We start from the raw sequence: 16800 nt of genomic DNA, 5'->3' as shown, positions 1-16800 counted from the left end.
GTGCAAAACATACTCTCCCCCCATGCCTTCGGCCTGGTGGAGACAATTACAATAATTTGCTTCACCTGGGATTCCAGGTGATATAGCCTTCTACCACCAGGTGGCTCTGGATTTAAGAGCCTCTGATAAATGGATATAGAAAAAAAGGTTTACCCGGAAGTGCAACGCCAGGGCAGAAGTAAATGGCTCTGTTTTTGATCATAAAGAAGAACCATTGCTCTCCATAACAGTAGGGATTCTCAGATTGATCAATGTGATAATAATAGCCGTTTAACTAGATACTAAGATGAGTAAAATTCAAGGTGTTCGGGTCCTTGTGGAGCAGTTTCTGTCTGCCACTGCTGATCAGATCGTGGAAGCTGTTGAAAAGATGATCTCAGGCTACGAGGAAGAAATGGTCCAGTCAACACGAGAGATCAGTCGACAACGCAAGATGCTCGATGCTTTTATACAACCTGAGATCAGGTTAAATTCAATATCTGGTATGTAATACAATCTGATTTGTGCGTTTATAAAAAACAGATCAGATAAAATAGAATACCACATACCAGGTATGTGTTGGTGTCATGATTGCCTCAATCTAGCCAGCCCTCTAGCCCTGAAACATGACTGTCATAATCATGACACGAGCGTCATGTGAACCATGGCTACCAGCCCTCTATCTCTGGTCCATAGCCTTGCTCTTGCTGCCGGCATTAGCGCTATGGACCAGAGGCTAGAGCTACCACCACCAGCCCTCTAATGTAAAACTCCCACTTCAAATCAAATGTTTATTGTGGTGAAATGCAGGATGATCGCTTTAGAAACACACACAATTATTGCTGAATGTTCTCTTCTCCTTTCCTGCTCCTCAGAGGAAGAACAGCTCAACCTCTCTGTGTGGGAAGAGGATCTCCTCACTGAGCGGCAGCAGGAGTGGAATTCCTGTGAAGTCTCTGTGAAGCATTTTCTGTCTGTGGCTGCTGATAGGATCATGGAAGCTGTTGAGAAGATGATCTCAGGCTACAAGGGAGAAATGCACCAGTCAAAACGAGAGATCAGTCGACAATGCAAGATGCTCAATGCGCTTCTACAACCTGAGATCAGGTTAACTAAAATACCACGTACAGGTATGTGTTCAAATGTATCTGATTGACGTGGTGACAACATTAGCCCTAGAATGCCTGTGATATTCCAGATACACAGCCATAGATTCATAGATATGCACGCCCGGTAACAGACTTATCGTGGCGGTATTTAACCCTTTTTCTGTGTGTACTCAATAATTGCGTGGGAGTGGGACTAAATTATTATTATGCACAGGTCCTACAGATGTCTGCCGTAAAGAAGACATCTGAAGAAATTATATTTCATATCAATTTGAAAGTTCTGACAGACACATGTTTTTTTGTAATACCTCCACTTTTAAACCACCTGCACACACATTTATCTGCTCACGTCAGGCCTGACACAATTTCTGGACTCAACTCAAATTTGATTTATATAGCACATTTATCATGAGTCATAACCAGCTCAGTGGCCTTGTTGTTTTGAGTGTTAAGGCTCATTCATAGTCTGGATTTTCGGTGGCGAGGTAACCACCGAACTACAACATGACGTCACGAGCCTTGGTGAAGAGCAAACCACCGCCACCGCTCCAGCCCTTCTCTCTGTTTTTACTCACCACCACTCAACATTATTTCAGCTCCGGTGGTCACCTCACCACCGGAGCGGTGGTCACCTCACCACCGAAAATCCAGACTATGAATGAGCCTTTAGGCTCCTGACATCCTGCCCTATTCCATGGGCCTTGTGGCTTGGCTAGACTTATGACCAGGTCAATTAAAGTGCTGTAGAGGTTAAAGACAAAGAGCAAACAAACATTAGATTATATTAGATTAAGTTTTCATTTGTCACAGGGAAAGAATGTTGTCTGTGTGCAGTTTGCGGAAAGTGGACATATTTTACAAAACACATGTTTACTGCCAGAACATTCAAATTGATATGAAACTGACAATTAAGTATTGGGTGAGAACACACGCTAGGAGTTATCTATGGCTGTGTATCTGCAATACATGAAATGTATGCAATATCACAGACATTCTAGGGCTATGGTGATATTTGATTGGCTCAATCTATCTTGCACAACAATACACCAACACGATCAGCCTTTAATGTAAAACATCCACTTAAAAATCTACATTTAATTCTGGTGAAATTCAGGATACGTGTGACGTTAAACTACCACGTACCGCAGCCTATGTGAGGGGATGGTTATATCCTCCTGGAAAAGCATGACCATAGACTAAAGATCATAGAGCTCAGTGATCCCTCAGACACCACCATGCAACCAGTGACATACATAGATCACATCATAGACCCTTGACCCAAACTAATGATTGTTTGGTTGTGAACCAACCAATGAGCCAATGGGCAATTAACCGAAAAGTTAATATTGGCCAATATTCACTCTGATCGGCAATTTTCCCTATCTGTGATCGGCAATTTACCCTATCCGGAGAAACCGAATGATGACTGAGGGGAAGAAGCTGTTTCTGGATCTGGTGGTTGAGGTCTTGAGGCATCTATAGCCCTTTCCCCTCTGTGAATGGGAGGGGGGGAACAGTTTGTTGTTTGGGAGGGAGGTATCCTTGATGAAGCTAAGGGCCTTAGGCCCAGGCTACACGTATATGGATCTTTTGCTAAACGCACATTATTTTGTGCGTTTGGGCCTTTCAGCCACACTCAAACAGCGTTTTCGGCCACTCAAACGGAGGTTTTTGGAAACGGATAAATAAGTGAAGATTTTCGAAAATATCCGGATCAGTGGAGCTGTATAGTCATGCGAAACGGAGCTTTTGAGAAACTATGATGTCACCGCTATAATTAGGTGAGAAATGCAGCTTAATTTTGCCTGCATGCGGAAACTCGGATATCTATCCAATTGTTCATGTTTATATATCACTGTTAACAACTTTAAAACGTATCATATGTTGTGTCAACTGCAGCGAGCAAAGGCTCTGCTCTGCTGCATCCAATAATAAATATATCAGCCTATCAGTCCAGTGCGGACTGGTGATTTAATTTGTATTGGTGCCGAGTGCGAAGCTTGAGGTTAATTGCGGACCGCTACAGATAAACTGTGGATATTAACCTACCTATAAGGACCCCGGCCAAATGCCATTGCAGTAGGCTACACCTACAACAGTCTATGCGTGGTGTGTGCATAGCCATGTGATGTGAAACTATATTCTCGTGCTGTATTTTGCTCTCCATTTCATGGTCATGGAGGAGAGAGAGAGAGGTGTGAATGGTGAGAAGAAAGTATACAGTGGGTCGCCTTGCGCATATAATAGCTCTCTCCTGTTTAGGTAATAAAGGGCGCACCCTTGACTGCATTTGTCACTATGCCTGCATGCCGACAAGTGCGCGTGTGAACTTTTATTAGCCTACATTATAACTATAAAATAAAGATCTCTACAAGCTCACAAGTGGTTGTGGACACTTCCATAGATCTGACTCTACTACTGACTCGTTGCGGACATGTCTGACTCTGCTATTTTCTGTGCAGGACTTGCCAAGTCGCCAGAGCAATGGTAAAGTACTCTAAAGTGTGTATCATTTTAAAATTATATGGAGAGAAAAGTCCAGTTGGGATTTGGAGATTTACGCACATATTGCATGTGACATGCTGACAGACAATGAAAGAAACATGTTCCACTTCCACTCACAATTTAGCTGGCTTGCGGTACTTATTCCTTACTTAAAAAATATGATTGGCACCTCATAAGTATAAATATAAAATCAAGTATAATATAGCCTACAATTGAAACCTGCTACTGCAGTGATTTTTATGCTGTGTTCAATGCGTTTCTGCCTTTGTGTGTGGAGTCGTATGTGCAGGGCCAGGGACGGAAATATCTGTTTAGCAAAAGATCCATATACGTGTGGCCTGGGCCTTAGACTGGCAGCGCTGTTTGTCTATGGACTCAATTGATGGTAATGAGGAGCCTATAATATGCGGTGCCGTTTTCACCACCCTCTGCAGTGATTTCCGCTCTGCGCAACCCTGTATTATACTTTGTCATATATGGTGATGTACAAAAGTTGTGAAAAGCCTACTCGACTTACGCGTTGAGAGCTTTTATTGATTGTGTGTGTCTGTCTGTCTGTCTGTCTGTGAGATTCTTCAATGTGTTTGTGTGCTAAATGAAAACGGTTTCTTAAATTGTCACTACGGTTACAGAGAAATGATCTCCATTTAACATTTTAAAGCGAGAACCTTGAGATGTGTGATATACTGATGTTGTTTAATCATTGCTGAATGTTCACTTCTCCTTTTCTGCTGTAGAAGAACCTCTACCTTTCACTTCAGCTGAGCAGATGCCCATAGAGGCTGATGAAGGGGTCCCATCTCCAGGATTCTCTGAGGCTGAAAACGAAGATGATGACTGGAATGCTACTCAAGATGGAGACAATGACAGAAATGAAGAGTTGTTGCCAACGCCAAGCAAACAACATCGCACACTGACTGTTAAGACACCACGGACGAAGAAAAAGACAATGTATCTGCAATCCTGTATCTGTAAAGTATGTGGGAAATCTTTTCATTATGAAGGCTCATTTCTGAAACATTTGGAAAGTCACCCTAAAGATGAGTGCGGGCTGTGTGGGATGCACTTCAAGACAGAGGAGGATTTTGAACTTCACCTGAAAACTCACATGAAAGCAGAGGTTTGTGATTTTTGTGGGAAATGCTTTGTCTGTCCTAGCACTTTGGAAACACACAAAAGGATCCACACGGGACAGAAACCGTTCAAATGCAGTGATTGTGGTAAATCCTTCAGCATGCACCAAAATATGAAAAGACACCTCCGGGTCCACACTGGGGAGAGGCCATACACTTGCAACAGCTGCAGCAAATGCTTCGGTGATTACACTACCTTAAAACGACACGTGCAGAGTCAACACAAAACAGTCACTGTAACCCCTCTTGTGCTTGACAGGGATGGCAACGCAAACATTAAGGATAGCAAAGCGCAAAAGTCAAAAAAGCACCGCGTCATATGTAAAGTGTGCGGGATTTATTTTCGCAAAATAATGGCCCTTGTGAATCACGCCAAAACACACACTGAGGGCGTCTGTGGGGTCTGCGGCGCACACTGTGACTCAGAGGAAAGTTTGAAGCTTCATCTGCAAACTCACAAGAATGAGATTGCAACTGCCAAGAATGTGAAAGTAGTGGTTTGTGATGTTTGTGGAAAATGCTTTGCCAGACATTCCAATTTGGAAGAACACATGAAGACCCACACGGCAGAGAAGCTGTTCACATGCGAGGTGTGTGGTAAATCCTTCAGCCTTGAATACTATTTGACAAAACACCTCTCAATTCACACTGGGGAGAAGCCTTTCAGATGTGAGTTGTGTGGTAAATCATTCCGCCTTCAGTACTATTTGACAAGACACCACGTCATCCACACTGGGGAGAAGCCATACCCATGCACCATCTGCAGCAAACATTTCATTAGGTACTCTACATTAAGAAAACACATGCAGACTCATTTAAAACACAAAAAGAGAACTGTAACCAGTACCACTCCTGTATATGACGATGGGGATGTTGATACAGGGGTGATCACAAAAGAGCAGCTGGTGCAAATCATATGTAAAGTGTGTGGGAATGATTTTAACTCAAAAGTCTCATTGGTGAATCATCTGGAAAGTCACCCTAAAGATGACTGCGGGCTGTGTGGGATGTACTTTAATACCGAGGAGGATTTTGAACTTCACCTGAAAACTCACAAGGATGAGATTGCAAAGGTTTGTGATGTTTGTGGGAAATGCTTTGCCAAACCTTTATATTTGGAGATACACCTGAGGAGCCACACGGGAGAAAAGCAGTTCAAATGCAGTGTCTGTGATAAATCCTTCAGACTACAGAGTGCACTGACAGATCACTTCAGGATCCACACTGGGGAGAAGCCATTCTCGTGCACCACATGCAGTAAATGCTTCAAAACCAAATCGAATTTAAGACAACACATGAAGAGATGCAGATCATTTAAAATATGACCACTCAGGTATCTGTCCCAGCTATTCTGGATCTAATAACATCATATGGTCGCATATCTGGCTACAAAGTAAACAACTCTAAGTCATCCATTATGCTTCTGAACTCGGAAGAAAGATCAAACCCTCCCGGTCATGTTCGTCACTTCAGTTCAGACCAGTAAAGCCTTTACTTATTTGGGAATCCAAATTGTGCCAAGGTTGGTGAATGCTAATTATAACCCAATTTTAGCCACAATAAAAATTTCAATTAATAGATGGTCAAGTCTTTCAATATCTTTGATCGGCAGAATTAATATACTCAAAATGAATGTACTTCCCAAGCTATTGTATTTATTTCAAAACGTACCCTTGTCACCTCCACGAAACTTATTTTCTAGAACCAGGAAATAGTTTACCAACTTTATTTGGAACAATAGATGTCCTAGACTTAGATTGTCCTTGCTTTATCTACCCAATGATAGGGGAGGATTTGCTGTGGTATTTTTGGGCAGCTCAATTGAGAACACTAATGTTGTACTTTACAACGGTTGCGGCACCGGCATGGAAAGATGTGGAATCAAGCTCCTTGAAGTTACCACATTACAAGACTATTGTCTTGTAATGTTCATTGTTGTTTTTTGTATGTTTGTATTGTCATTTGTGTGTAAAAAGGAAAATAAATACATTGTTGAAAAAATAAATATATATGACCACTCCTGTATTTGACAAGGGGGATGTTAATGCAGAGGTGGAAGACAGTATAGCACAGACGGCAAAAGAGCAGCTGCTGAGATATGTGGTACAAGACACCTGGAGAGAGAAGCCATATTTGTGTCGTGCACATTTGTGTCGTGCACTATCTGCAGCAAACCGTTCATTAGGTACTCTATTTTGAAAACGCATGCAGACTCATTTTAAAGACGAATAAAAATCACTGTGTAACCACTCCTGTATTATAGGGGGATGTTTATGTTAATGCAGAGGTGGAAGACAGTATAGTTGATGACAAAAGAGCAGCGAATCATATGTCAAGTTTGTCGGAAGGATTTTCACTCAAGTCTCATTGGTGAATCATCTGGAAATTCACTGTTACCTGAAAACTCACAAGAATGGCTGTCCACCGCCGATGGACACAACCATCATTAATGGATTTTTGATTATGTTTTTAATACGATTTTCCAACCAATTTTTTCACCCACTGACTATCTAATCAATGTAATCCTGGTCGCTACACTCCCTCTCAGCTCAGTGGTCTTGTGGTTAGAGTGTCCGCCCTGAAACTGGGAGGTCGGGGTTCAATCCCCGGCCGGGTCATACCAAAGACTGTAAAAAATGGGACCCAATGCCTCCCTGCTTGACACTCAGCATCAAGGGTTGGATTGGGGGTAAGTCCCTGCGACATACTAGCCTCATGTCCAGGGGGTGTACTTGTACATCAAGCTGCCTCACACTACAGAAACGGGAGATAGGCTTCTGCCCTATGGGCCTCATGGCTCGGCAAGGCTACTTACACTCCCTCTGCCAACCTGGGGAAAGCAAAGAAATGTCCTCCCGCTTCCTTCTATGCATGAGGAGTCCAAGCCGTTTCTTATTATTATTTTAACCGTCTGGGCAGCCTAGGTGCCCAGACGGTTGAGTTAACCGCCCGGGCCCAAGACGTTTCTTTTTACCTGACAGGGAATTTCCCTGGAAGGAACACGTTATTCCAACCAGTTCCTTTCCTCTCCATCAGGTGCCCCGGCTGGCCAGGAGGAGGTAGTATAGAGACCAGGATTACTGAATGTTTTTGTGAGGGTACCTACCCTCATTAATGGTTTTGAACTGTACTTGTAATGTGATAGTACCACGAGTGTTCTTTCAGTGTAAACTGAAGATTGTTTATAATTGAATTTCTTATTTTATAAATCAACATGCTTTCTGCTACCATCCTCCTACCCTTGTGTTTGGGCTTTTGAAATATCTGCCTCTGTGGCTGTAACATTAAAAAGGGTTTATTCTTGTATATCAATTAACAATGACCTGTAGCTCTAGATGGCAATTAACAAGGTTTCACTCATTGGTTTTTGTATTGTGTTATGGGCTGTCCACAGCAAGCACTACTACGGTAACTACATCATTGAACTCTGTCATCTTTGTAGTCGTGTTGTCCACTCTTCCATCCACTTGAATTAAAACGATTTTTAAAACTATTTATAGTTAGAGTGCTAGGCGTGGATGGGCCTTCATTGTACGTTAACGTTTTCTGTCACAATTTCTTTAAGATTACTTGCTTGCAGTGGATCATAACCCTAGTCTACAGTGCTCAGAATATAAAATACTGTTTTAATATTTGTGTTGTGATAGGGGCCAGGGGGTGAAAGGTGGGGCTTCTGAAGAACTTCAAGGGAATTGCAGGAGTCTTTGCTAGTTGGAGGCTTTTATGCTACATAGGGTGGCTGGATGGTAACCGCAATGTTGCCAGTTCAAACCCAGGCTCCCCCAGAGTTGGTGTCGAAGTGTCCTTGAGCAAGACTCTGAACCCCTAATTGCTCCTAGTGGTAACAAGAAGACTCACCCCGTTTCTGTTTTCCTCACAGAACTTTCCCCAGTGAGGGGTGGGAGAGGCTGGACAGCAGACGGCTGGATTTTGAATTGCTCTAACTATAAACTTTCATGACAGCAGACAGCCTAAGTACAAATATAATTTATGAAAAGCTACTACAGTGAAGTCTGTTCACAGAAGTTGTTGTAGGATATGTGGGGATTATCTGACGAGGTACCATTTGAGGGGGCAAAACCTATTAATCTAAATAATACTAAATTGTTTATAGGGTCAATATAAGTAATATAATATAGCCTTTCCACAGGAGTATCTTTTTATATTTTTCCAAAAAGAATACAAACAGCCAATAGCATATTACAAAGTTATCCCCCTCACTGGGGAAAATTCCGGGAGGAAAAACGAGCACGCACCGGGGTGAGTCTTCCAGTATTCCTCCTAATGTGTTGGTTGGTGCCTTGCATGGTTTCTGCCACCATCGGTGTATGAATGTGTGTGTGAATGTAATGCACAACCTATTTAAAGCGCCTTGGATAAAGGCGCAATATAAAATGCACCATTTATTAGGGTGGAAGGCAATGAAGACTTAAGTCATAAACATGAACCGACATGAACATGCACAGTACATCATTATCTGAACTAAATGCATCCTTCAACTTCTTGTTTATAACACAAATGGCTGACCTGGTGTAGAGGATGTACAGTATCAGATACTCAGGCTTGGGTTAATGTTTTTATTCAATTGTGATATCAGACATTCTAGATTTCCCAAACGAAAGGCATACATTTAATTCACTCTGAAGCAGGGACAACATGACCTTTCTTTTCCATGTTAATGATGGAGTTTAGGTGTACATATTGGATAATATGGATGTGAAAGGAGAATATGCTGTGTTGAAGGAGGAACTGAAGTTCTCCCAGAAAGTAGTGAGTTTACGACTATATATTATGTGGCGTACCACATTCACCATTCCTTTGGCAGGTAAATACATCAATCATAAATGTTTTTCCCCAAAGAAAGGTGCCTGTGTGTTTTTTCTATTGTAATAAGGCTTTATTAAATTGTGATATTATCAAACATCAGACATTCTAGACTTCCCAAAAGAAAATCATGCACCTTACTGGCAATAAAACATAACCTTTCTTTTCCATGTTAGTTAATGATGGAGGTTGGGTGTACATTTAGGATAATATGGATGTGCAAGGAGAATATGCTGTGTTGAAGGAGGAACTGAAATTATCCCAGAAAGTAGTGAATTTAGGCCTATATTATGTGGTGTACCACATTCACCATTCATTTGTTTAGCAGTTATACATAATATATAGTTTGAGCTGTGTGTGTGTGTGTAATTGCTTAATAATAAATCTTTCAAATTCATTCAGTTTTTGTAGTCTCAACATTAGACCACTGTGTCTAGTCTTGTAAGGTTTAGAGTTTAAAGAGAACTACAACTTTGTAGGCAGCCGTTTGGTGAGAAAGATGAAGTTGTATTCAGTTGCAGCTGCTTAACAGAGTGTTTACAACTCATGACATCCACTTATATTGATGTGCCCATGCAGTCTGGCTCTCGAGGCATCGTCCATGATTTTGAAATTGAACATTCTGCATTTTCTTTTACATTAGGTGCTTTAGGCCAGTGGTTCTCAACCAGTGGTCCTTGCAGGGATTCCAGGTGGTCCACTCCTTCGCTAAATGATGGAGAGTTGGTATAACCTATGGCTATAACCAAATGGACCCTGTATTCGATTTTTAACTCTTGAGAGGTTAATATTATATGATACCAAATGGACCAGTTTCATTGTATGCTCTCAAAAGTTAAAATTATTGTTAAACACCTGCAATACTTAATTTACAATAAGTCCTGAAGAGAATGTGGAATAATTATTTTTATCAAAGTTTGCTTGTAAGAAACTTTTATTACAGAAAGTTATCCTTCTACCACCAGGCGGCGACGCTCTGGATAAGAACTGATAAATTGGTTTAGGAAAACAAATAGGTTACCCGGAAGGGCAGCGGAAGTAAACAATTCGTCTGGCTTGTAGTTTTAGAGCATTCACTCACTGTTTGTGATATACTCTAAGGTTTGTGATCATAAAGAACAGTTCACAAGAGAACCATTGATCTCATAATAATAACAGTTAATCGATGTGATAATAGCCACTTAACTAGATACCAAGATGAGTCAAATTCAAGGTTTTCGGGAAGTTCGGGTCCTTGTGGAGCAGTTTCTGTCTGCCACTGCTGATCAGATCGTGGAAGCTGTTGAAAAGATGATCTCAGGCTACGAGGAAGAAATGTTCCAGTCTAAACGAAAGATCAGTCGACGACACAATATGCATATAAATGGAATATCTGGTATGTGATATAATATGTTTATAAAACGGATAAAATAACAGAAATACGAGCAGGTATGTGTTAGAGATGATTGCGTCAATCTAGCCTGCAGAAACATCTCAACCAGCCTCTAATGTAGCCCCTCTCGGGACCCTACATAAAGCTTTTCTGAAATTTTTACGAGTTGTCAACAAAATGTCAGAAACTTCAGTAGCATTTGGGTTCTGCTTGGAGGGCTACCTCTAATGTAGCTCTCTGATCCATAGCTCTTGAGCTTGGGCTAGAACAGAGCTACCTCTAATGTAAAACGCCCACTCTCTGGTATTAAAGGGATAGTTCTGCTTTTTTATCTTTGGATTTTATTGAACATCCAAAGGCTCTTGTCAAATAGTTGGAAAATGGTTCTTAAATTAGCACTACAGTTACTGAGAAATGGCTACTGGACACTTTAATATCTCTGGTCCATACTATAGCCTGGCATCATGGACCAGAGCTACTGGACACTAATGAGAGTTTGCAACATTCCCTGAGATGGTAGCCACAAATGGTGCAAACAAACATTAAACGCCATTAACAATAAAGAGACAATGTGATAGCATCATAGCACATGACGTACATTTTCCCTTCATTGTCAATGGCGTTTACAAAACAAACATTGAACTAAAGACAAACATTAAACCTGTCTATAGGAGGCCCTCACAAAGAAAGGAGAAATTAGGTAAAATGTCCACAACACATATGCCATTGACAATGAAGGGAAAATGTACGTCATCTTGTCCCCACAAGGCTCATATTTGCCTTCGACAATGAAAGGAGAAATTAGGTCAAATGTCTGTCAAATGTGACGTGAATTTGTGGCAACACGTTACAGGCAACAGGCATTCTGATTGGCCAGTATGAGATGATGTACGATGATAATGCCCCTCACTTCACACAAGTGTGATTTTTGACAAATCTTGTCCCCACACCTCTCAATATTTGCTATTGACAATGAAAGGAGAAATGTCAAATTTCCGTCAAAACAAAACGCCATTGACAATGAAGGGACAATTTACGTCATATGTAGACGAGCAAATCGGCTAACCAATCGGATGTATGTGGGAATGCTTTGCCAATAAGGGCCCACCATTCTTGATGATGATGTACGATGAAATAAAACGTCTGGGTTTTATTCCCACACACGTAATTACTGCAATTATTGCTGAATGTTCTCCTTTCCTGCTCCTCAGAGGAAGCACAACTCAACCTCTCTGTGTGGGAGGAGGATCGCCTCACTGAGCAGCAGCAGGAGTGGAATTCCTGTGAAGTCTCTGTGAAGCATTTTCTGTCTGTGGCTGCTGATAGGATCATGGAAGCTGTTGAGAAGATGATCTCAGGCTACAAGGGAGAAATGCACCAGTCCAAACGAGAGATCAGTCGACAATGCAAGATGATCAATGTGCTTCTACAACCTGAGATCATGTTAACTAAAATACCAGATACAGGTATGTGTTCAAATGTATCTGATTGATGTGGTGACATTAGCCTGTGGTATTCCAGATACACAGCCATAGATCCATAGATATGCCTGCCCGGTAGCAGACTGATGTGACGTGTCAGTATTTAAACTTGAACTACTACTGTACTGTACTCGCCCAATAATTAATTGCTGTGACTTGGTCAGATATTTTCCTTTAGTTGAGGTGTGCTAGCCCCTCCTATGCCCAACCTTCTGGGTTGTGATTACGGGTGTGATTTTTTTTCTTCAGTTTTAGTAGTATCTCCACTTCTACACTACCTGCACATGGACAACTTTCCCTGCCCGTGACGGGCCTGACATGATTGCTGGACTGAAGAAATGAAAGCTTCCTTTGGGGAGCACAAACGTATGGGGCACACAATTGACAGGTGTGATTAATACGGTGGGCCCTGGGAGCAGTTATGAGTGTCTTACTCAATGTATAATACATACATTGAATGGGTGCCCTGGGCGTAGAAGATGGCATGGGGGTAGAAGGTGACCTTATGATTTCCATCCATTCTCCATCCACCCATACTACTTTTACAAACAAAGAATTAACACATTGTGAAATGGGTCACTAAACCCCGGCACCCCCAGTTCTGGATGGCAATGCTATGTGATTGAGTCCTGGAGCTAAGCAGAGGTCACATAACATAAACTTAAACATAAACATAAACTAGTCTGTTGTACCTCCCATGTTTGATATCGAATCATCTAGCTACTGTGACTATACCGTGTTTACTGCACATCTGTTTTAACCAATTAAGTCACAGCTCCAGTGGTTACCATAGTATCTGACTGTAGAGATGCTATAATTACAGGGATACTTATTTTCTTTTTCTTTGTATTTAATATCGCACATCCAAGGTTCTTGGATGTCCAAGGTGTCCTAGATGAAAACAGCTTATTGGCACTACGGTTACAGAGAAATGTCTGCAGGACACTTAACATTTTGAAGCAGAACTTTGAGATGTGTGATGTACTGATGTTTAATCAATGCTGAATGTTTAACATCTTCTTTTCTGCACCTCAGATGAAATCGACAAAGTAGAAGAACCTCTACCTGTCACTTTAGTTGAGCAGATGATCATAGAGGCTCATGAAGAGGTCCCATCTCCAGGATTCTCTGAGCCTGAAAATGAAGATGACGATGTCTGGAATGCTACTCAAGATGGAGACAGTGACAGAAATGAAGCTACTCAAAGTGAAGAGTGGTTGCCATACTTGCCAACAGCAAGCGGACAACATCGCACAGTGACTGATAAGACACCACAGATGAAGAAAAAGAAAAGATCCTGTATCATCTGCAAAGTATGTGGGAAATCTTTTCATTATCAAGGCTCATTTCTGAAACATTTGGAAAGTCACCCTAAAGATGACTGTGGGCTGTGTGGGATGCACTTCAAGACAGAGGATGATTTTGAACTTCACCTGAAAACTCACAAGAAAGAGATTGTAACTCACAAGAATGTGAAATTTGTGGTTTGTGATGTTTGTGGAAAATGCTTTGCACATCACAATTTGAAGATGCACATGAAGACCCACACGGCAGAGAAGTTGTTCACATGCGAGGTATGTGGTATATCCTTCAGCGTTCAAGACTATTTGACAAAACACCTCACAATTCACACTGGAATGAAGCCTTTCAGATGCGAGTTGTGTGGTAAATCATTCCGCCTTCAGTACTATTTGACAAAACACCACGTGACCCACACTGGGGAGAAGCCATACGCATGCACCATCTGCAGTGAACATTTCATTAGGTACTCTACATTAAGAAAACACATGCGGACTCAACACAATAAAAGCACTGTAACCAGTACCACTCCTGTATATGACGATGGGAATGTTGATGCAGAGGTGATCACAAAAGAGCAGCTGGTGCAAATCTTATGTAAAGTGTGTGGGATGGATTTTCACTCCAAAGTCTCATTGGTGAATCATCTGGAAAGTCACCCTAAAGATGACTGTGGACTATGTGGGATGTACTTTAATACTGAAGAGGATTTTGAACTTCACCTGAAAACTCACAAGGATGAGGTTGCAAAGGTTTGTGATGTTTGTGGAAAATGCTTTGCCAAACCTTTCTATTTGGAAATGCACATGAGGGGCCACACAGGAGAGAAGCGGTTCAAATGCACTGTGTGTGATAAATCCTTCAGACGACCAGAGGCACTGACGGATCACCTCAGGATCCACACTGGGGAGAAGCCATTTTCGTGCACCAGCTGCAGTAAATGCTTCAAAACAAAAACTAATTTAAGACAACACATGAAGAGATGCAAAGTCATTTAAAAGATGATTACAGACCTGTAATTGGCATTGGGGATCTTAATGAAAAGGTGGAATAGCACAGGCCTCAATAGAGCAGCCATACACATGTGAGGTCACTGAGGTGTGTAGTAAAGCCTTCAGTGTACGCAACACTTTGACAAGACACCTCACGATCCACAGGAGAAGCCATACTTGAGTATGCAGCAAACCATTCATTGGGTACTCATTAAGGTCACATTCTCACCTAATACTTCGGTAGACTCGATACGTAAGGGAGGGGAAATTGAGGTTCCTGCATATTTAATTTGCTGCGGTTTGCCTTCACACTGTCTGTCATCCGCAGCAATTGGAAACGCAGCAGGGGGGGCCTTTATCAATGTGTTCCATTCATAAACTAGCCTACACAGTGAAATCTATGGTGGTAAAATTATACTCATAAGTTGTCATAACATGCATGTGTCGTGCCGTCTGGGACTGGACCCCACCTCTCTCTCTCTCTCTCTCTCTCTCTCGCTCTCTCACTATATGGAGGCACAGCGCTGTCTGATATAACAGACAGCAGCGCAAAATGTTATCGAGATGGAAGTCCCTACTCACCAGTCCCCACACAGTGACAGCACTCCATGTTTACGGCACGCACAGACAGACAGACAGAATATTCTGTAAGCTATAATACACTGCAGTGTTTTTATGTGTTTTCTTAAGCAATTGATTAATGTACTCGTCGTCATTTCGATCAGGGCTTCAGTCTCCTCATTCGACCACGTCTATCCACGGTAACGGGACATCTTTGCGCTGCGTAAAATATGCCTTCTCCGTCTCCAACTGTGTTCAGCTCCTCACCCGCCACATTGTTTGCTTCATTTCCTTTATTTACTGCGGATTGCATTCACACCTGCACCGAATCGTAATCAAGTGCGATTGGAAGCGAAGCGAAACCCCCGTTTTTGCTCGGAGTAAAATGTGGTTCTTTGATACGCATTAGGATTCGAATGAGCCTTCACACCTGCCAAACGAAGTGCACTTTCTGAAAATGCACAGCAGGATTCGTTTTAATCGCAGCAAAGCTCTCTTGTGTGAATGTGACCTAAGACTAATTTAATAGACAGAACAATCACTGTAACCACTCCTATATTTGACTATGAGGATGCTAATGCAAAGGTGGAAGACGGTATAGCACTGACAACAAAAGAGCAGAAAATCATATACGTAAAGTCTGTGGGAAGGATTTTCACTCAAGTCTCACTGTAAAGATCACTGTGGGCTGAGTGGGATGCACTTCAAGACAGGAGGATTTTTAAAAACCTGAAAACTCACAAGAATGTGAAAGTAGTTGCAGTGACATAGCCGTCATTAAGGGTTGAACTGTACTTGTATGTTATGTGTTATTACCACAAGTGTAAATTGAACTCGTGGTGAACTTTCAGTGTAAACTGAAGATAGTTTATAATTTAATTTCTTATTATAAATCAACATGCAGCTTTGCGCAGAACACATTTATCCTGACTTTGAAATATCTTCCTCTGTTGCTGTAACATAAAAAATGGTTTATTCCCATACCACAGTTTCTTGTATATCAATTATCTGTAGCTCTAGTTAGAAGGCAATTAACAATGATTCACAAACTCTATTGGTTTTTGTGTTATGTTTAAGAGCTGTCCACAGCAAGCACTACGATATCTACATCATTGAACTCTGTCATCTTTGCAGTCATGGTGTCCACTCTTTCATCCACTTGAATGAAACTATTTCTTTATAGTTGGAGTGCTTGATGTGGATGGCCCTTCATGGTATGTTATTGTTAACATAACGTTTTCTGTTTTAAGATTACTTGAAGTGGAGGCCAGGGGGTGAAAGGTGGGGCTTCTGAAGAACTATAAGGGAATTGCAGGAGTTTTTGATAGTTTGAGGCTTTTATGCTACATAGCAGGTGGAAGGCAATGAAGACAATTAAGTCATTAACATGAACATAAACATGCACAGTACATCATTATCTGAACTATGCATCCTTCAACTTCTTATTCATACCTCAAATGACTGGTGCGGAGGAGGTGCAGTTACAGTATCACATATACAGTTTTAAAGGTCGGTGGGGCCCAGCAATCCCTTTTGCAGCAATGT

At 41.6% G+C, this 16800-nt stretch overlaps 1 protein-coding gene across 2 annotated transcripts; it reads left to right on the top strand.

Moving 5' to 3' along the window:
- Positions 1-235: 235 nt before the first annotated feature.
- LOC310869463 (uncharacterized protein) lies at positions 236-16467 on the top strand. 2 transcript variants are annotated; one of them, XR_014570160.1, is made up of 5 exons: positions 236-482; positions 855-1103; positions 12134-12388; positions 13439-14910; positions 15772-16467. XR_014570160.1 is itself a non-coding variant. In XM_083780216.1 (4 exons), the coding sequence occupies exons 1-4, from the start codon at positions 287-289 to the stop codon at positions 12709-12711; spliced, it is 759 nt and encodes a 252-aa protein (XP_083636342.1). In that variant the 5' UTR covers positions 236-286; the 3' UTR covers positions 12712-13409. The 2 variants fall into 2 exon arrangements, 1 of the variants encoding a protein (XP_083636342.1); XM_083780216.1 differs by lacking the exons at positions 13439-14910; positions 15772-16467 and adding an exon at positions 12653-13409.
- Positions 16468-16800: the final 333 nt, after the last annotated feature.

The sequence above is a fragment of the Protomyctophum parallelum genome (assembly GCF_964188405.1).
Source record: "Protomyctophum parallelum genome assembly, chromosome: 13".
In the NCBI taxonomy this organism is placed as follows: domain Eukaryota; kingdom Metazoa; phylum Chordata; class Actinopteri; order Myctophiformes; family Myctophidae; genus Protomyctophum; species Protomyctophum parallelum.
The sequence above is the reverse complement of the archived record's forward strand: the minus strand, read 5'-3'. Positions and strand labels throughout refer to the sequence as shown.

Coding starts and splice junctions, on each gene's coding strand:
- LOC310869463 (XM_083780216.1), top strand. CDS start 287: ATGAGTAAAATTCAAGGTGTTCGGGTCCTTGTGGAGCAGTTTCTGTCT. Junction 483..854: donor CAGGTTAAATTCAATATCTG/GTATGTAATACA, acceptor CCTGCTCCTCAG/AGGAAGAACAGCTCAACCTC. Junction 12,389..12,652: donor AACTAAAATACCAGATACAG/GTATGTGTTCAA, acceptor TTTTTTCTTCAG/TTTTAGTAGTATCTCCACTT.